The 22,121-nt window shown below is 39.1% G+C and overlaps 1 protein-coding gene across 1 annotated transcript in view; it reads right to left on the bottom strand.

Moving 5' to 3' along the window:
- NFXL1 (nuclear transcription factor, X-box binding like 1) overlaps positions 1-22,121 on the bottom strand; it is a 92,130-nt gene that overhangs the window by 25,292 nt on the left and 44,717 nt on the right. The window contains exons 12-16 of the mRNA XM_024211701.1: positions 20,991-21,111; positions 16,551-16,707; positions 15,337-15,428; positions 13,288-13,309; positions 6,097-6,237 (exon numbers count right to left, since the gene is read on the bottom strand). Coding sequence (XP_024067469.1) covers positions 6,097-6,237; positions 13,288-13,309; positions 15,337-15,428; positions 16,551-16,707; positions 20,991-21,111 — 533 coding nt within the window. The remainder of the gene's footprint in view (positions 1-6,096; positions 6,238-13,287; positions 13,310-15,336; positions 15,429-16,550; positions 16,708-20,990; positions 21,112-22,121) is intronic.

The following is a 22,121-nucleotide window of genomic DNA, read 5'->3' as shown; positions in this document are numbered from 1 at the left end:
TAAGGAAAACGCCATTTCCCTCCAGTCTCTCTTATCCTGCTCACACATGGCTGAGCTGTTTTCACTAACATTTAAAAGAAGTAGGCACCGCTGGGTAGTGACTAAGCATGGAAAGCGTCACCCCAAGAAGTGCACCTTCCAGTTACTCTTAACTTTCTGAAAGCAGGTTGTAAGGAAGGCTGTTATGCAACCTTAATGATAGTAGGTTAATGAATAGAACAGATATTTGTACAGTGCTTTTCACCTGCAAAGTACTAAACAAACTTTAACTTGATGCAGGAAGGAGTCATTGCTCAGAGATATCAGAAAAATAAAAACTAACCAGGCTTTTATATTAAGCCTGTAGTTTTGTATCTGCCAAACAGCAGAGAAAAAGTCCTACAAGTAAGGGGTTAAAAACTTTTTATTGAAAAAAAAGTATTCAAAGCCAACGTGACAAATATGAATTACTGATATTCTGTACTTTTTGCATTTCTCCTGCCTCAAACAGCAGTTTAAGCAGCATTGGGATGGAAACCTGACTATTATATAGCAGGCTGAAAAATTAGTACAACGGGATTATTATATGCTTAAAGTATGCATTTCAGAACGAGGACAAAAAGACTCAATTCCACAGACATGGAGAATAACCCTTAGAAGGTTAAATCTTTTTTTGTCTGTATTATAGTGAGGTTTAAATTTATTCCAGTAGGGGTATTTACTTAGCAAATTCTAATCTACATTAGCACAGTCAAGGAAACAAGCACTATTTCCTTCAGTGGTTAAGATAAAGCTCATTACTGAACAGCTAGAGATGGGCACATAAAGCAACAGACAGTTTTACTTTCATTCAGACACTAAATGTGCCACTTTTTTCTTTTACATGAATATGACTTTAAAACATTTGTGGAATATAATAAACGGTTAATTTATATTTAACCTTCAGAATTTTATAATAGCATTTGACTGGGGTAAGGGTAACTTATTTACTTCTACTATTCTCTGAAGCCAATATCTTTCAGTTAGGCTTATTCAGATGGCCATCAACATGCCATCCAGAGAGCACTCCAAACCATACAATTTCCTACCTGCCTTCCCTATCCAGTGGCAAGTAGATCTCAGGGAGGGGCCTATATCTCACCAGCTGAGCTCAAAATTGAGTTGGTGGTGAGTAATAAAGGTGCTTTTTCTTACCATCAGCTCAATTTTGAGCTGGGCTACTGAGACATAAGCCTGATCTATACACACAATTTCAACTAAAGGGTGTTATTTTAGACCAGGGGTGAGCAAACTTTTTGACCCGAGGGCCACATCTGGGTGGGGAAATTGCATGCAGGGCTATGAATGTAGGGCTGGGGCAGGGGGCTGGGGTGTGAGAGGGAGTGCAGGGTGTGGGAGGGGGAGCGGTTCACAGGAAGGGGCTCAGGGCAAGGGGTTGGGGCGGAGGAGGGGGTGCAGAGGGGCTCAGGGCACAGGTGCAGAGTGTGGGAAGGAGCTCAGGGCAGGGGATTGGGGTGCAGGAGGGGTGCGGCAGAGGTTTGGGGTACAGGAGGGTTACAGGGTGCGGCAGGGAGCTCAGGGAAGGGGGTTGGGTGTGGGGTGCAGGAGGGATTCGGGGTGCGGGCTCCAGGGTGGCAGTGGCGCGCAGCGGGGCCAGGGCAGGCTCCTTGCCTGCTCTGACTCCACGCCGCTACTGGAAGCGGCTGGCACCATGGGCCATAGTTTGCCCACCCCGGTTTTAGACCAAATTTATTTACACTAGTGCAAACCACTACTCTTACAATCACTTTAAACCTGGCATACGTTGGGGTTTACCTTGTGCTGGTGAATTTGCAGTTGCAAGCTAAACAGCTGCATAACCAGTTTTGTACAGATATGAGGGTGTCCAAATAGTGGTTTAACACAGTTTTAACATAGTTTTTTTTTTTTTAAAACAGTTTTTAGTTAAATCACTGTAACTTATGAGCACAGACAAGGCCCTATATAGATTGTTTCTTTCCAAACAGAAACATACAATTACAGGTAAGTAATCTGTCCTCATTCCAAGAGGCAAGTACTATTGGAGTGTTCCACTTGTGAAGATTAAAATTTTACAGTGAGCCACAAAGGCATATAGTTAAGCTAGACCCAGAACAGAGAATAATTGAAGGAATAGAGTAATAACCTTTATAATAATTTATTTGATGAGAAATAAGATAAAACGAAGACAGAAAATTATTTATTAAAAACTTACAGGTATTCCACAAAACTAAGATTCCATTACCTCCATTGGCTCCCTGTTTTAGACTTACAACAAATTCTGCATACCCTCATCATTATTGCCTTTTGAAACTCCATCCCTCCCTTCTTTATCCATTTTAAATGAGTTCTGCCCCTTCCACTCCAACAATTCTATGCAAGATCACCAGTTTGTCTATGCCTCCCATATTCACACTTCTTCCATGCTGCTTCTTAAATGTGGAATGATCTTCTTAAGTTAGCCCACAGACTCTCCTCAAAACACACTTCTACCATGCTGCTAATGGGAAAATGCAAATTCATAATGGCTAAGCAGATGGCCAGCAGGGATCGCTGATATTTATTATGTTTATACCTTATGATTTTAAAAAGCAAAGCAACTCAATATCATCTAGTTGTGCACAGCTAGCCTAGGCAACCATGTATTTTTTAGGGAATGGAATGAAGACATAATGATTGTACACCAGCTTGTTGCATCTTGTCTTAAATTAAGTAGTAAGAACCAACACCTATTCTAAAGAGCTTGTAATGCGTTAGTACATTGCCTAGCACATCAGTGCCCCCAATCCAGAATGAGACTTTTGGATGCTGCCATAACACAAATAAAATCAATAATTGTGTAACATGGAATTAAAACAGGACATTCCATCCATAGGAGGCAGCATGAAAGAAGCTTGTGGGAGAAGTGGGAAAATCTATAATAAAACCTCAAATCATTGACTTGGTAGCGATAAAAATTTAGATGAAAGAGGTTCCACGCAGTTGGCCTTGTAGATCTCATGGAACGAGGTGACAAGTTGGTTAGCATCACTGACAGCCTCTAACTACCTCTTGTTCGGCACTGCTTCAAGAGTCTGTGGTGGCACTGCTTCAAGAGTCAACTGACAAACAAGTAATGTACTACTGACTAGCATCAATTTAGCCAAGAAAGATGATGCGTTTTTATAAGTCTGCCTCAGAGAAAACCCACGGGGCATTTATGTCCAATTTACAGAGCATGAAGAAACCTATACTGCTAGGTGGGTTCAATGGTTCTGTTAGGATTAAGTTTTACAGTGAGTCCTCCTACCTCCTTATCCTGCTGGAGTATAAAATACACCTTTCAAAATTAAAGTTGTATTTTGTACCCCAACTGAATGCTGCTGAACTGGCCAAATTTCTAGCATGTCCATGAAAAGCCAAGATCTCTGGACTAACCACTGGATGTGAAACCCTTCTTGGTGAGCTGCCCAATTGAGGTTATGTATACTGGAATTAACAGAACCTGTATCTGAAGAGCTTGGAAAGTTGTCTTTTCATACCCATGAACGGCTCAAAGGAACTGCTGAAACAACAGTCAGCCCCAAAACTTGAGCCTTTGTTCTAACTAGAATTTTACTCCGACCAAGTCAATAATCCTCTATTTGGAAGGCCCTAAAAATTGGAACTTGTTAATGTCCAAAATCATCTTGGTTGTAACATACTTTGTGAAGAAGGAACAGATCATCTAACAAACTGAAATGTTCAATGAGAAAATTTCATGAGTGATTCCCAAATCAACAAGGGAATGTGATCCTTTGTGAACTGAGACAATGAAGACGAACCTTTGCTACACCTCAGCAAAAGATTTACATTCTTCTCCATGCAGTAAGAAGGTTCAAACACCTTTTCTTCCTCCAATTTCTGCAGGAGCACAGACCTTGTGACCCAGGGACCTCTGGAGCCAAATGGCAAAGGGCACAAGGAGTGCTTAGAGTTTTAAAGGGATCCCCTGCATTGGATATATGCATAATAATTCACTATGGGTGGCATCTACCAAGAGCCCACTGGAGTCATAATCACTGCAAAATACATGAACAGATAATGTCTAAGGAATTATGCATCTGTACTGAAAATTATGTTCCTAAGGCATATGAGTTAAGGCAGGTCACCAGAAGGTGACCAACATGCTCCTTTCAGGTAGGAGGGAAGAGATGCTCATCTCTCCTCTGTCTGGTCACACATGTATTGTCCACTTCACAATAGAGGCCTATCCACAGTCTGAGCCAAATGCCAATCAAGAGATTGTGAAGTTGACAAGAAAGAGGCAAACAGGAAAAAGCAATTAGCATAGGGGCTTCCTGTTTAAGAGTAACAGCAATGTTTTAGGGGGGTATTGCTGGGGGGGGGGGGGGGGGGGGGAGTACAGGGAGACACCCTGAAGCTTTTCCACTGAGGGAAGCAGACAGCATGACTTGTCTCATGAATGGAAGATTACAGTCAAGCCTGGCTGTGAAATGCTGGAAGAACTTTGGAGGTAAGCATTAATTACATAAGTCTAGGTTTTAGAATGCATGTTATGATTTTATTTTATATGCAACCATTTATTTCCAATATTTCTACCTGCTACCATTTGGAGCTCTTCCCTTTGTTAAATGAACTTTTAAACTTATACAATAAACTTATTTAAGTTACGCTATAAACTTATTTAAGTGCTGCAAGTTAAGCGGAGTGATGAGCTCAGTGGTAACTGGCAAGCTGGGGAGTACTGCTTCTTTGGGAGCAGCGAATCTGTGAATACTGCAAGTGTCCAGTGGACACTCCAGTGGGACACTCGGAGGGCTCAGGGGTTGAAGTGTGCCCATCACTAGCCTGCAGAGAGAGAGCAGAGTCTGCATAGGCTGAGAGGGAAGTGTTTGTGTTACCTGTGGACAATGGAGTCAGAGCTGATCCACAGCAGACACAAACAAGGCTTCCTCACGCTAAGAGCTGGTGGTCACAGGGTGCCTCACAAACCTAGGCAGACCCAGGAAGGACCACAGAACCTTAAATGAGATTAGGACAGACACAGTGACCTTAGTTGCCTTTACTGGCTACAATAAATTTTGTTTCCAGTCCTGCTGGATCTGATCAGGCTTGGAGTGTGCCAGTTCTGATGACTAACCCCCCTTTTTGTCCTATTACTACAGTGGTGTTAATGGACCACGTTCACTTTGAAAGGGCCCTGGTAATGTATGTTACCTACTTATGTTTAACAATCTGTTCCACCTAGTATTTAGCTGTGACACTTTGAATATTTTTCCCTGACCTGAAGAATTGGTATGTGTAAGCTTTAAAGTTTGTCTCTCTTACCAACAGAATTTGGTCCAATAAAAGATATTACCTCACCCACCTTGTCAACTCAAAACTAGGGCAGTTCTTCATCCCTGCCCAATCTCTCATTTTTGTTTCATCGTAACTCCAGCAACTACTATCGTCTAACCCCTGGTTTAATGTACTCAAAAAACAATCAATCTTATAGTGTAGGAATTTTTTTAAATAGTCTCTAATGGTCTCTTGATGGATCTTAACATGCATTATCACTACTTTTTTTGTGTGGAAATCTCAGCTTTGTGGTTCTGCCATGTTTCTAGTGATGAGGTAGAACTGCTCTACTGTTAAAGGGTTTGCTGGCCTCCCGTACTGCAAGTTTGTCTGGTGAGCAATTTCTCCCCAACAGACTATAAGGGGGTTCGTGAACCCCCCTTACCTCACCCCTCAAGATAAACCTGGATTCCTCCCAGCCCCACATCAGTAGGCAACACAACCCAGGAAGGGTTGTCCTATTTGATTTTGGAGGAAGTTTATAAAAATACAAAAAAAGTAATACTGGAAGGAAAAAACCCACTCTACATGACTACTTAGCTTTAAAAATGTTAAAACAGGAATAATAATACTGCTTAACATTTACAAAATAGCTAATTGACATTATCCCAATTTTAAAGATGAGGAAATGAAAACACAGAAAGGTTAAGTGATTCGCTAAAGGTCACCAAGTAAGACACTGACAGAGCTGGAAACAGAACCTATGTTTCCTGACTGCAAATCTTGTGCTCTTGAGCCAAGAACAGACGAAAGAAAAATACAACCTCTAAAACTTACCTTTTGCCTGTCAGCATTACCATTTACTTTGGTAAATTTATGACATTCCTTCATGCAGGTATGATTCTGACAATCAAGCAGCCGTCCACAAAATCTTTTACATGAGTAGGGGCCCGCAGAGTGACATGGTAAAGGACTCACCTAAAAGGTTAAAAAAACCCCAAAATATGGCATTAGCCTCACCATACAGAACTTTTGATGCTTCTGAACATCTTTGACAAATAACCTTAATTAACACAGTAAAATGAAAAGTTTAATTAAGTTTGTTTATGTACTTGATTTTATATTATACCTAAGTAAATAAAAAACTTTAACAAACTTGCTTTCTGAAAACAGCCGCTGAATAGCTGGAAAATAGACTATCAATTGCAGACTGGAGACTTTCAGTATGTTTTGGTAATACTTTGCACGTCTATTGTGTCCTGTTAGATATTCTCAAAGTGCTTTACAACTGTTAAAGAATTAAGCCTCACAATAACCCTGCGGAGACACAATGTATAGTGACCTCACTCAAAGTCCATTCCAGTTCTAGAATTAAACTCCATAATCTCCCTACATATAGGATATATCACTGGATATATCTCAAACTCTAATCTCTAAAACCAGAACTTTAAGCATATTCACTGTAACTCCACGGAGAAACAGAACACAGAAAGGTGTCCAACATCAAACAGCACATCAGTGATAGAACCAGAATTTTAACTTATTCACTCCCAGTTCCCATCCTTTAATTAATACACCATGTTCACATGCAAAATTTTGTTTGTGATGCTGTCACCCATCCATTAGGAATTGAAAATTGATAATTTCACAGAGCACTGAATACAAATTTTGTCAGACTAGGATAACTTTCAGAAACTACTTACACTTTGGCTAGACTCCAACTGGGAAGTCAGGAGATGAAAGGCTCCTTATTGTTACCTACACACTGACACTTCCAAATATTTTGTGGGCCTTATGCAAAGTTCTGCCCCCACCCCATATAACTGGGATCTCTCCCCAACTCTCATACACACCTAATTTCTATAATAATTCATTTTTGTGGCTGCGTGGACTCTGGTGACAGCCCTTTCAGGGGCTGGGAAGACAGAAGATGGAACTGAAGTAAGATATCCTCATCAGGGAACCTGAGTAGTGCTCTGGCTGGCGGTTTGGTTATATGATTGCGGCATGAGACATATGGAAGAGAAATCTAAGGCTGTTATTGCCAAATTACTCCACCTCTCCACAAAAGAGTCCTGTGGCACCTTAAAGACTAACAGATGTATTGGAGCATAAGCTTTCGTGGGTGAATGCCCACTTCGTCGGATACTCTCCGTTGCTTTTTACAGATCCAGACTAACACGGCTACCCCTCTGATACTTGACACCTCTCCACAGTATCATGCGGAAATTGAAGCTCTCTCTGCTGGCTGAAGCATGAGCTATCTTCCTAAATACCTAGAAGTAGGCAGCTCTTCTGCGGTTACAAAAAAAACAAACAAAAAAATGCTTTAATTAACATTTTAAGTTACTTTATTTTCTTCTCTGGTTTCACTTCCACTTCCTGACTTCAGGCAGCTATCAGTCATTTTGCTGTGAATGTCAGTGACTGATCAAAAGAGCATCTTAAAGCAAGCATTCTAGTTTAGCCTCCTGCTGCTGGATCCCTAATGACTAATACAATTAATCTTACTACCATTATTAGCAGAGTGCAGGTCAAGAAATCCATAGCTTCAAGGAGGCTGATGGGGTGGAGATAATAGGAAAAAAGCTGATGAGAGTGGAAGGTTACTTCTAGAAACTGATTAGAACAAGAAAATGTGGCCTTCACCATTTCCCAGTACAGATCTACCAGAAGGAGATTGCAGAGGGATAGAGCTAAGAAGAGAGGAAGTACAAAATCTTCTAAATTTGAGCAGTTCATCCCAGTCTTTTCTACATGAAAAGTGGTTTTGATATCAGCAACAGAACAACTTAAAGACCTGCCTGCAACTGGAAAGTGGAATTAAAACCAAAGACAAAAATATAGAGGAATTTTAAATACCAGAGATGGAGGGTTTAGGAGTGGATGGACTGTTTGCTTTTGCTTTTAAAATTAGTATTTGATTACACTTAAATTTTAAATAGGTAATTAGGGAACTAAAACCACAATAACTGTATGTTAGGCTAAAACTGAACCACATCTAAAAAGGAGCTAGCATAAAAGAAAGTACACAAACGTCAGATTAATATACCCATTGCATCAGAATTCAAAAATGAAATTAAAATTAAGAGAAACAAAGTATTAGAACATAATATCAGAACATAAAACCACCAAAATGGATGTACCAAAAAAAAAGTCTGGCTGGCTGTTCTTTCCATACAGAAGGATGACAGTATGAATATCCCATTATACAGGGGGGGGAAAAACTGTTTAGAATACCCATAATAGAAATCACTAAATCAAAGCAAAGTGGAATTCTTTTAAAATTACCTCTTAATATTTAATGAACTTATGCAAACTAGTGAACTATGAGTATCTAGCATTGTAGATTAAAGCAACTTTTGCCAAAGTATTGTAGTAAGTGCAGTAACCTAAATGAATACCTAATCATAATATGACAATTTAGAAAAGGTGACAAATTTAATCCTCTCACTTTCCAGACAGCTGAACAAATGTCTTTTAGGACAAAGATACTCATCTACTGTCTTTAAACACTGTCAATGTACTAGATATTTATTTCTGCATGACTGATATAGGGACTATTCAAAATATTAATACAGCCAAACTGATTAACAAACTAAGCCTATTTAAAAACATTATCTGAAATTTCTAAACCAAGTCTGGAATGAAAATTAAAGCCTAAACCAGTTAGTGCTAGGAAGTATAATGCATTCTAAATACACAAAAAGTAAATGCTATTTGATACTCTATCTGATTAAGGCATACTTGGCTCTGTTTCCATCTGCAGCGTGAAGGTTTTAATTAATGCATCCCCGAAGAATTGACTTTGTTCAAACTTATTCATTTTCCAAATTTCAACCATCAAATGACCATAAGTCGATACATCTGTTGTTACAGCTACAAGAAATGAGTTTTCACACCAATCCAAAATTCAAAGTAATCCATGAGACAAAAAACTTTCAGTTTAGATAGCAACTGTGATTTGTTAGGTTGTTTTATTACTAGACTATAACTTGATAATTAAAATTGGAATGCAGCCTTTTGGTTTCTATAAACCTGAAAATGAAAAGCTATCAATTGTTCTAAATATATATATGAAGACTTTTTAAATTATGTAACTTCCTAGGGTTTTTAAGGGCAACAAAAGTTACAGCACACACATTTATAGAAATTGTATTCAGTAATACTACATTGTAGCCCACAGGGAATCTCATTTTAATGCAAGTCTTGTTGAATCATATTTCTTATGCTTATAGTTTGCTATACGCATGTCATCTGGCAATAAAACTTGTAACTCTGTTGTCCCAAGTGGTGGATCATTTACAAGATATATACAAAAGATACCCAAATTCTATACACCCTACTTCTCAAAAAAACAAAAAACAAAAACCACACCCTTTCTGAAAGGAAGAAATGCTAATAAAAACAAGCAATTCTAGGGAAAGGATCTACACTACAATGTTTACAAGCACATCTAACACCTAAATAAATTAAAGTAAGTGCTCAATTCAAATCTTATATATGTAAACAAAATGAAGTCTATTTCTGATAGCATTAATATCTACTTCTTGAACTATTCTTCTCTAGCATCTCTTACATACTTATCTTCTTCAAGCATTCAGTGTTAAGAACACACAAATAGGATCCAAAATGTTTGTTTCGTTCTTAGGGTGTTTTTTTTTTTTTTTTAAACTATCACACTACTTGAAAATCTCAGTAGTACAGTATAAATGATAATATAGTATAGCAAGTGTTGTAATGAATTTGTAAATGGTTTCTCTGACTGGCACTGCTAAATAACCTGAGCTCCTTTTGCTGGGTAGCTGCCAGTGTAGCAGCAGAATATTGCAGATATACATTAACAATGTATTTAAGATCTTAGAGGAATCCATGAAAATGTTTAATGTATGTTTATTTATGGTGCATATTACACAGATTTTCCAGATAAGGGCCTCCTTCCTTCTCTTACTACCAATCTAAAAGTTTAGGATATTGTTCATTTGATTCACGATACTGTAAAACTCAAGCAGGAAGAAAACTGCACTCTGCTGGCTGACAAAATACACAAGTTTTATCCACAAAAGTACATAGAGCAAATGCATACAAGCCACTAAGATTTAATAAAAGACTTTCACTACCATATATTCACAAGTTTATATCAGCGTAGGGGGAAGGGAAGGTAGAAAGTTCCCTTGTGTGCTGAATGCCACTCTTACGGTAGTCAAATGATTCGGGGGCGTGCACCACGTTAACCTAGGCCTGGTCTACACTAACACCCCAATTCGATCTAAGGTACGCAACTTCAGCTACGTGAATAACGTAGCTGAAGTTGACATACCTTAGTTCGAATTTACCGCGGTTCAGACGCGGTCCACACACGGCAGGCAGGCTCCCCCGTCGACTCCGCGGTACTCCTCTCGCTGACGTGGAGTACCGCAGTCGACGGCGAGCACTTCCTGGTTCGAATTATCGCGTCCACACCAGACGCGATAAATCGAACCCGGAAGTTCGATTGCCAGCCGTCGAACTACCGCGGTAGTGTAGACAAGCCCTTAGACACATTTTCACTCCATTTTCTCTATGTGTGTAGTATTTAAGTGCTTTAAGACGCTATTTAAGGAATAATTCTACGGAATTACTTTGTTTAATGAAAAATAAACTCAAAGATAGACTTTTCCCGTAGTGAAGGTGTAAATTCATGCACTTTCTCTCAATATAGATTTGAACCTAGCCATAAATTCTGTTTTCCTTCTATATGGGTATATAGAGGAAGATAATTAAGAGACATAACTGACATCAGGTCTTTAAACAAGCTCAAATTTTGTTCATGTATCAATCCATGAAATTTTAGTGATACATCAAATCCTGACCATGATGAGAGATTGTTTTGGATTGAAAAACTTTACTTATGATAAACCTACAAGTTTTAGCATTGAAAGTATTCCATACACGAAGATGAAAGGCTCTATATTTTGACAAAGATATGTGCTCATTATCTCCTCCCATCCATTCTTCACAGCATGCATTTATCTTACTTGATAGGCATGCTGCCTAAACAGTAATCTGCTGAAAAACCCACCCTAATTTCACATAGGTATTCAATGGGTTACTTAGATTACTGTATGTACTGCAATAGCAGTGCATTTGTTCTTACATTGTCTGCATAAGTGAACTATTATCTGTAGTAGAGAGGGAATAAAAATCCAACAAATTTCTAGTCTATCATGTCAGGTTTATCTACATAATTTATTAGATTGTGTTTAGTTACCGTATATATGTTTGGGGAAGTTTTAGCTTATGCATTTTTCTGTAGTGGGTATTTTAGAAGTCTATGCACCAGCCTTTAGTCACGTAGTCAAAGGGATGCAATAACATGCAGATTTCAAATATGGACATGAGGGTTTATTTATGGCACACTTTTGGATTTCATGACAGAGTACAATTCACATGACTTAGTACTATAAATTTGTCTCAAAGCCCCGAAATATCTCTAATGTGGGTAGGGCAGGGGGCGGAAGGATGACACTGTCCTGAAGGGGTCTGTGCCATAAGTAGTGATATACATAGAACACATTCCTATGCAGCAATGAGATATAAAAGGGACACAAGAATTCAAAAATCAAATGAGTGGGATTGTCCCAGCCATGCAGGAAGGAAGGTAAAATGCAACAGATGTGATTTAATTAGGTGGCAATTGTATTAATATACCTCACCTGGAAAATATTCTGCAATCGGTCGTACAGCACAGGCCATCATTATTTCCTTAATCATTCCTACCTATTTGGGAGGACTGTCATCAGCCCGCCCCCCTCCCAACCTAGTCCTTGCCCATTGTTGTGACCATACAACCCCCCCTTCATACAAGGATAGGGGAGGCAATAGGAAAAGGGAGTTGTCTCCTTACTGTACCAGACATTAAGAGAGCCAACCCCCTTTCCCAGCTTCATTAGAGAAGGGGAGAGTACTTACGGGCAGGGGTTCCCCTCCCGAGGCAGGTCTCCATTAGATAAACAATTAAGGCAAGCATTTATACCTTTTGTGACATACAGTAATGATCAACAACTGCATTTTGTTTATATATATTCCTTTTTTTCCACTTCTACAAAAGTTATATGGGAACAATGAACATTTGATTTAAAAATCTCATGGTTATGATTACAACAATTATGTGAATTATGAATCATAATGACAGCTAACAAATACATTTAACATCTCGATTGTCTAATTTAAAAGGGCTCTAAATTAGAATGTCACTGATATTACAAAAACTTATGACATTAGTGAAAAGTCTGCAATAAGCCTAACAACAAAACACCTGCTAATACTATCATTAAAATGTAGCTGTAATTTTAAATTAGTGAAAATTTAATTAGAAAAGTAATCCAAAAATCATTTACCACTTTTTATAACTGTCTCTATTAAATGATTGTGAAAAATTAATTATCTTTTCCTCTAGAGTAAATGGACACAGAAAATTTCTACTTCTAGATTATAGAAGGCTGCATCAAATGACAACTTAATTGGCAGGATCTCTCATAGGAGAGTCTCCACCACACTGTCCAATCTTCCCACTCTGCATTTAAATCACATAGTAGCATTACAGTTTACTGTCCCATATGCAATGCAAAGCCTCCATCCCTTCTGAGGAATAGTGTAATGATGGTAGCTACTTGGACAAGAAAATTTGATGGGGAGAGAGGGAACATTGCTTACATATAAGCCAAATGAAAAAAGGGAGTGAAATACTTAATGAAACAGACATGCAATTAAATACACTCACTAGTCCAAGAGCATTTCACCATTATAACCTGTATAAAATGTAGTTTCAAAAGCCAAGAATTTAAACTTTGATCGAGCAATCTAAAATTCAATTGTTGTACATTTTCTAATACAGTGCTATAATACTGTCCTAATGAATGACAGCACTCAAATAAAAACACTTCATAGATTTTAATGCAACAAATACTTTTTGTAAGAACTAATTAATCAAAACAAAATGATGCACACTTCATATTTCACTTAAATGGTCATTTCTCTGTGACTCACCTCATGCTGCCCAAGACATTCCCTGAAAGAGGAAGAAAAAAAAAAAAGTGAGAGAATTGCAAACAGCTGTACTCCTTAAATCCATAAGGCATCTGAAGCAGTATCAATGTTTTGCTGTGGGGAAGAATCCGTTATAAAAAAGGGAGAGCCAAATTCAGAGCCAAATGCTTAAAAACTAAGAAATGCCAGAATTAAGGTTGCTTGTGCCACCTGAATTTGCCCCCCTTGGGTGTATGCACTATGTAATCACATACTACTTTTTCCACTGTAACCCAGCCTCATTCAGCAGAGAGGATGGAGCCGCTCTAGGTAAAAAAAAAATCATACTTGTATAGAAAAGGAGGCTGTTGTCTGTAGGACCCTGCCTCAGTTGTTGCAGACGCTCGAAAGTGAGTAATGAAAGAGGCAGGAGACTATAGGAAGACAAAGGAAGGTTTCATGGTAAAGGCAGTTAAATGCTGCCCTGGAGAAATGGATTCTATCCTGGCCTCTGTCACATATCTGATTGGGCTCCACCAGCTGGCTACCCACCACCAAACTGCTATGAAGGAAATCCCAGCCTCTGGATCCCTGTGTGTTTTAAGCTTCCTGGGTCTCAGAAGGTTACAGCACTGTTTCCTCCCTTCATCCCTGTGGCACATTTCCTGCGCACTAATTCTCAGTCTGCTACTCCTTACTGGAAATGGAGTCCCTCAGCCCACCTGTCTTAGGCCCCAGGACCATGCTGGACCCCCAAGATACACCAACAGCTTGAAAACACTCTCCCAGAATCCCACCAAATGCACAAGCCTTCTGGGTTATAGTTTAACTCTTGCTGGAGGCATGTTGTAGTTGTGTGTATGTTAAATGCTTCACACTTTGCACAAAAACTTACACATTTGCTCTTTAATTACTCAGATGAAAAATATATGGATCTTTAAAAAATAAACTACATGCATCTCCCTTCACTCTAGCTCACGCTTTCCTTGCGAGTTCTTTGGGGACCACCTGCATTGGTGGTCCTCCAGTCCCCTTGCCTTAGTCAGGGCCTGCAGTAGCGTCCATCATCTTGCACTAGTAAAAATGGCTGAAGAGAACCCTGAAGAGAACAGTTCCTGTATTTTTATAACCTTCCTGTCCATCAGGTGATTCCCAGGACGAGTCTCCCCAGGTGATCACAGACCCCTGCCAGGTAACTTCCAGATTACATCTCCCACAATAAACCAATTCCTGATGGGGATACAGTGTATTGTTTAGGGTTATTCCTTTTCAATGGAAGGGCACTTCAGATGTAATGATCTTCTATTGGCAGTCCCGTCCCACTACCTTGTTGGAATTTCAGTCCAACATGGAGGTAAACAGACAATAGGGAAGGACAAAGAGGATGTACATTCAAAATGAAGTCAAAAGATACATACAGAAAGTTCATAATTCCACACAGAATTAGAATTTATCTGTACTATCTTTTAAGTCATCAGAGCCTCTGCAACAGAGTTCCTATGTTATGCTAGTCAAGTCATTTAAACCAGACTTTTCACAGGTGGTCACAAATTCCTCATTTTGTGGGCAACTGACACAAGACACTGGATTCTGATTTGCAGAAGGGCTGGGCATTCACAGCTGCAAGTGAAGTCAATGGGAGCTGTCCTTTGAGCATGAAGTGCTATATAATGTTACATACTCTGAAAAATAAAGTCCTACGGGTCTCAAATGGAGCACCCAAATTAGTGGATATTTTTGATCTCTCTGTACCTCAGTCCCCGATCTGTAAAATCTTCTTTTAAACATAGCTTTGTGCATTTATTTATACAGATTTTAAAATCCGGCACTTATTTTACTCTTCCTATCCATCCTTTAGTGCATCAAGCAGACCATTCCAGGATGCTACCCATTGGCCACCGAAAGAAATTCCCTGCCTTATATTACGTTTCCACCAAAAATGTAAGTCAGACAGGCTGCATCAGTACAAATCCGTGTAAAATTCTGAAGCACAAAAAGTGATGCCTTCAAACACATTATATAGCAATGTAAAATTTGATACAATTTCAAAGCAAAATTTTTTATACTTACGTTGGTATAGGAACCTGACACGGGGGGCAAGGTAATGCAGTTTGAATAAAAGCTGGCTCAGATGGCTGTTCCCAGGGACCAGCAGGTTGGTGCTGAGAGCAAAACAAATACATTGCTATGTTTATATTATTATATTACAGATGCTCCCCGGGTTACGCAAACCCGACTTACGCAAACCCGCACTTACGGAAAAAGTTCTGTAAGTTCCATAAGCGTTTGGGGTTTTTTTGGCGTAACTGTCGGGTATACGTCCCCGACTTATGCAAAATTCGACTTATGCAAGGCGTTCCGAAACAGAATGCTTGCGTAAATCGGGAAGCCTCTGTATATAAAATAAACTGTAGTGACAACTGGAGCCATCTGTTTAGCTATAAATATCCATAATGCCTGGTAAGATCTTAGTTCTAACAGGTCTATTTTCCCCCAACTGAAGAAATTCTATTACTAGAACAAAGACATGAATGCAGTACATGCCTGTATAATCAATTCATTTTCTGGCATGGCTAAGAATAGGAGACTGAAGGCCAAGTGGCTTTATTATACCACAAGTCAAGATTTCATTCCCTTATGTTTAACTTGAGGACAAGGCCAAGTCAAAAATTAGTTTAACATTTAGAATGATTTTACAACAGAGGAAAGGTAAGTAAAATTAACAATACATTCTCACCTGCTCAAAATACTCTACTCCAGGACTATAATTACTTTGAAGTTCTTACTATACTTTGCACATGAAGTTTAAGGTCTGAAAGCTTCAACGTACAGTTTCCTATTTTGAAATGTACAATTTCCTATTTTGCTTCCCAATATGATAGTTTAGCAAATACCTGCAAGCTAACCATCAATTTTAATACAGAGGCAAATAAAAATTAAGTTGACTGCTGATATTAAAAACAAACAAGATATTAAATAAAATTGTTAACAAAAACTTAAACATGGAGGAAGAGGAAAGAAAAGGAAGACTCTAGATTTACCTGTGGAAATACATGAAGAATCAAGTATCAATTATGGCCAGGATAAAAAGCAATTAGATTTTAAACAAGGCAACTAGAAGCAGAACTTTAATTTCTCAGTTAAGCATCACGCAGCATATCTATCCCTAATTGTTTACTCCTAGTAGCTATACTTTCCGACATAAAATCAGGGACAGAAGTGTTCCTTATTCTTCTTGTTCAGCAGAGTGCTAATACTTAACACATTTCTGGCTATTGTCTTACCAAGCCAGTTTGCTTCACAAGAGCTTCATCATGGCAAGAAGCAGGACACAAGTGACTGCACTTTAACACTTTCTGGCAGGACTGACGACATGCAGGGCAAGGGCCAAAGTGACAACTGTGTTTCTCTTGGCTGGGGTGATGGCAGGTTGGTGGCCGACTGAAGTAGAAAACCAAGAACAAATACAATATGAAACATGTAATTGCAGTCATTAGGTATATGCATTAATACAATCATAAAAAATTAGGGAGCACAGTTTACTGTATTTAATAATTTTAAATAAAACCCAGTTATATTTAGCAGTGCTTTGATATGCCTATATAAAGCTATACACACATGTATTTCGCTAACTCAAAATGACCTGAACACAAAATGTCTGATTTGCCCATACTAGAGCAAACCACTGGTCCATCAAATCCATTAGCCACTTCAGGGGAAAGGTAAAAAAAGAAAATGTACCTAGCCAGTTATAAAAACAAAACAAAACAAAACTATGTATTAGGGAAATGCATTCCTTCACCTTACACCTTGAGCATGATTAAAAATTTACACTGAGCTTAATAATCATAAAATTATCCAGCAATAATATTTGACTCTGGCCCCCTGTGGCAGTGAATTCCACAGGCCAACAAAACACTGCAGGGAAATACTTCTTCCCACATATGTTCCAAGATGCACTAACCATTGTGGAACATCCATACCAATACAGACAGTCCAGCACATACAGTGTTTTCCAGCTCCACCTATTAGGAAGCAAGGAGGTAAAGAATCTAACAAGACCCCAGTTTGTCCACTATGTTCTTATATGGCCTCAAACTCTGTGGAAGCCAAGCACCGCACAAAAAAAAACAAAACACCTTGATGATTCATGAGTTCACCTCACAATCATTGGGAAGAATGATCTCCAATTTACAAATGGGCAACAGACATGGAGGGTTTACAGTAAATGAGAGCCAGGAACTGAATGCAGATTTCAATTGTAACTCAAGTACTCTAATCACCAATCTTCCTCTACCTTCCACTCCAATTTAGATACTGTCTACTCCTCACATTTTTGCAAACCAGTTGTTTGCTTTCATGGTTTCCCTATCTTCTTCCCAGGACAACCTGCACCCAAAAGAAGAGACTTCAACAGCACCACCACCTCCTCTGCTGCCTACCAACGTAAGCAGCCCTACTGAGATCAGGTTGGCTCAGCTTCCACCTTTGCTTTAAGTGGAAAGTCAAACGTGGCACTTCTCAAGGGCTTCAGCCACCTCTTCTCAGGACAGCTGAATGAGGTATTAACTTGAAAGTGTTATGCTCTTCTTGGGCACTTGAGCACTAGTACTTTCTCTCCATCCCTGTAGGCCCTCATGAATCATCAAAAAAATTAAGATTTTCTGGATAAGAGACACATTCAATCAGTTGCCATAGGCAATCGGGGTAGGTCAGCTCAGTATTTTACTTTCATTACTCTCTAAAGCTCAGGAATATGAGGTTTTGCAGTTGCTTCCTGAACTTGTGCAAATGAAAGGTTTGGATGGAAGCCTTAGGTCTCCTTGCCTCTCTGGCTCACAGGAAAGTTTCCATTGCTCAGCTGACCTTCCGGATACCTATCTTCATGTCCCCATCCACCTGGGCCAATGGACTGTTCTCCACTTCGCTTCAGACAAACACTACCATTTTGTCTGTCACTCCTTCAGTCTGTTCTATATATGTTTTTTTACACTATCCTCTTCCCTGTAGCATCTAAGCATTTTCCAGTAGTGCACTATATCACATGACTAACATCTGTCACATGTGGCTTGTTCTCAATCCTCAGTTTTTCATCCATCCCCATGGAGCTTCACAAGAACCTGGCAATTCTAGTGGCCAATTTTGATCAGGATAGGATATGCTTGTTTCCCCCTCTCAAAGGCATTCTGATCAGAGCCCCGTTGAAGGGTCATGGGCCACGGTTCTGTAGTACCATGCAACCCAGGGCTTCCTAATCATTCAGGACAATTCACATTTGCTTCTTTCAGGCTCTTCTGATCCTGGACAGTAGAGTGGCAAATGAACACATTTCTCCAGATAGGCTTTAGGGCTCTACTGAAAAGACCCAAGACATGAAATAATCTTGTCAAAGCCTCTCTTTGTCTTCTGAACCACTTTGTAGCCTGTGGTTTATTTTCAGCATCTACAATACTTCCCTCTGGCCAGATGGCATTCTGCCTCTTCCTCCAAGTAATCCCTCTTTTCCACCAGCAGTCTCTTCCTTCCTTTCCAGTTGTTCCAATTTACTCCATAACATGGTGGACCCTTCTTTTGCTACCTAGTTTCTGACCATGGATACCAGTCCCAGGATAGGACTTGCACCAGGGTTCCCCCACACTGCAGTGGACTTGGTTCCTTCACAGAGACTGATCATCAGCTGACTTGAGCCTCAGACCATCTTAGCCCTTCAGACACAAAAGGTATTGTACTTTCACAAGTACCTTCTGATGCAGTCTAGCAACTGGGCTGAGCAAGCAGGGACCAAGTGCACGCCTATTTTCAGAATCCCTCTCCTGGATCTGGGCAGTGTGTCACTTCTTGTCATTTCGGGCAGTCTATTTGCAGGGGAAAATTGGAAGGGCAGTTCAGCTGACACCAACTGACAATCAGTGAATGGTATTTCAATACCTTCAGCTTCAAGCAAATATGCTGCATCCTGGAATTTCAGTGATTGACTGTTGCAGAATAAACTGATCTATCTTCCTTGCTCTCTGTACACTCAGGCCCTCATGCAAATATGTTAATCTTTAGCCCAAAGTACTAGGCGAAGAGCCAAGATTCTGCTCCCCCCCAACCTTACTCCTCCCCCTCTCCCCAGTGCTTAAGGTGGTGAAGCAGGACAAATAAGATATGATACTGTTAGTCTCTTGGTGAGACAGACACCCCTGGTTTCAGGAGCTGATAAGCCTGCTGGCAGACTGGGTCAACCTTTGAATCGCATCAAATTATCATTTTCCCACTCTGCCAAAATCTGCTTTTCCCAGACAGATAGACTTCACTTCCCAGATAAACAGGTTAACATTATTTTTGTCTCATTCACAAGCATTCAGTGAGGTGTGGCAATTATTTTGAGAGCTGTCATAAATCCATCATCACCAGATAGCATCTTCCTTGCCTATGAGGAAGTAAAACACCAGTGCTACAAACTGGTCAAAGATCAGTCTGCTAGTCATAGTCACTCCCCAGACAGAGTTGAAGACCCCATTTCAAACGTGTTTAAGACAGCAGTACAGTCTTCTCTACAAGTGGTAAAGTGCTGTCAATCTGGATCTGCCCATATCTGAGAATTGTTTCTTCAGACACAGTTCTTCACAGGGTAATAAGTTAAGATCTTGTCCATACGGTACTGCTAGTAAGTTTGCTGTGTGTCTGCGACTGTCCCTACTGCTGGTGTGAAAGAAGAGGGATGAACAAAAGAAAGTTATTTATTGGCAATTTCTTGTGTCACTGTCTCTCCCATCCTACATCTCACTCTCCTCCCATTAGAAGAGATGCTCCCTTATATACTTAAATCTCTTTCCTTCAGTTCTTTAACTCTCCTGCAGAAAGACCCTTTTCTAAGAAGGCAGGACTGGGACCTTATTTATAGTTTGACAGATTCTTTACCTCTTTGAGGTAGAGCCATGACACTATGTCCTTGACTGTTCCATAATGGTAGAAGAGGACTGAAAAAAAATAACCGCAAGCAAATAAAATAAATAATGTTAAAGGAAAATTAACTTCATAGTGAGACAGTCAATCTGAATCTTTCTAATAACTCAATAGAACCATTAAACCATTATTTAAATATATATGTACTTAATTATTAAAACTGATTTTTTCCTTAAACAAAGATAGTTGACTAAATTGTTTTTAGTTCTATGCCACACAAAAATCTATCAAGCTATTAAGCTTTAAAACGAGCACATTAAAAATCAATAAAATAAATTTTCTATGGATTTCAGTGTGTTTTCCCCATCCCATACCCAAAGGCCACTGATTTCAGTGTATTTTTATATACAGATGTTTTAAAATGCCAGCTCTTTTGGCAAATGAAAAGATTTCCATAGTGCAAGGTTTAAGCCACTAAAACCATACTTCAATTGTAAAAATGAAAACAAGGCCTTTACTCCTCAACATCAACTACTTTGACCAGTTAAGAAGGAGAATTGTTGAGCTCCAAAGAGATGCAGTCCTCTGAGGACAGAAGAATAAGAGCCAGCCAACTAAAAGGGGAATCTGAGTGCAAGGGACATTGATGCAATCACCTAGTGTAGTTGAGTATACAAACAACCTTGGGAAGACAATGGTCTTACATACCCCAAATCTGACATAATGCATCCTTCACAGAAATAGTAGCATGCAAGTATTTAGATGAATTCAAATTCTTCAAGTCATCCAAAGAACTAGAAACCAATGTGCGCGCATAAGTCTTCTGTACCAACCTGCACAGCTTTTTGCATTTTGGAGGCTTGGTGCTACGTTCTCTGCCACAGGGTACTTTAAGAACAGTTTTACCGCAATTGCACAACACATCTACTGTCTCCGGACATGGGTAGCAACTACCTAAAACAAATACATGAACAGAGTGATAGTCAAAAATATCCCATTGCTTCTAAAAACAGTAATCATCACAATTCTGAATTTGGGAACCTTTTTGTACTAATCTGTCTACTCTGCACTGTCTGAAGAAAAAAACTGATGTTACACTTGCATCTCGATTCAAAGTTTCAAGAACCAATTTGAAGGGACAATTTCAGACTTTGAAACAAATATTAAGTTTGATTGTTCTATAGTGATATAACTACCATCCAAATAAGAAAAGTTCAATTTGTAGATTTAAAATGCAAGGCAGTTTTATCAATGCTAGACAAGTCACCCTGACCAAATGGCACTTACATAATGCTATTTATATTTCACAGACATCTTATGAATGTGAAGACAGATTATAGCCTTGCATCAATTTCTGAAAGGTCAACATAAAGAAAATCAGATTTCTGACATTTATAAGATGCCATTTTGCAGCTTTTATCATGCTTGACAAAAATGCAAATTTGTCGCTTAACTGCACAGAGGCTGATAAAATGCACCTATCTAATAAGTCTTTCTCCTTTTTAAATTATTCATATTAGGAAACACTAATACATTTTTCAAAATTAAAAAGGTAAAGATCAGAGAAGGTTAAAATAACTTTTTTTAGACTCTTCCATTCATTTTATTTATCAAATACCAAATGTAAAGTTTTATTGCGTGTGCCACTGCTGACATCAATTGCATTAGAAAGCAGACTCAGAGATAGAAAGATTCAGGTTTCCACTCCATATCTGTAACTCTATTTTCTTGTTAAGTTTATGAAAAAAATGTATAGTTTAAAACCATTAATGGGGATAACACTTTGTGGATAATCCTGGCTGTCTCAATGGTATCTGAGATGCAATATTTCTAGAATCAGTAGTCCTCTCCCTGATGGCACAAACTTCCCAAAAAGGATATGCAAGTGTCCCGTTTTTAATAAGGGGTGTGTGCGCGCACATTTTTTTTATATTTATATATTTTATAAATATAAAAAAAATGCG

This window comes from Terrapene carolina, unplaced genomic scaffold (assembly GCF_002925995.2).
Source record: "Terrapene carolina triunguis isolate 2854851 unplaced genomic scaffold, T_m_triunguis-2.0 Scaffold66, whole genome shotgun sequence".
NCBI classification, from domain to species: Eukaryota; Metazoa; Chordata; order Testudines; family Emydidae; genus Terrapene; species Terrapene triunguis.
This window is presented reverse-complemented; position numbering and strand designations above follow the sequence as displayed.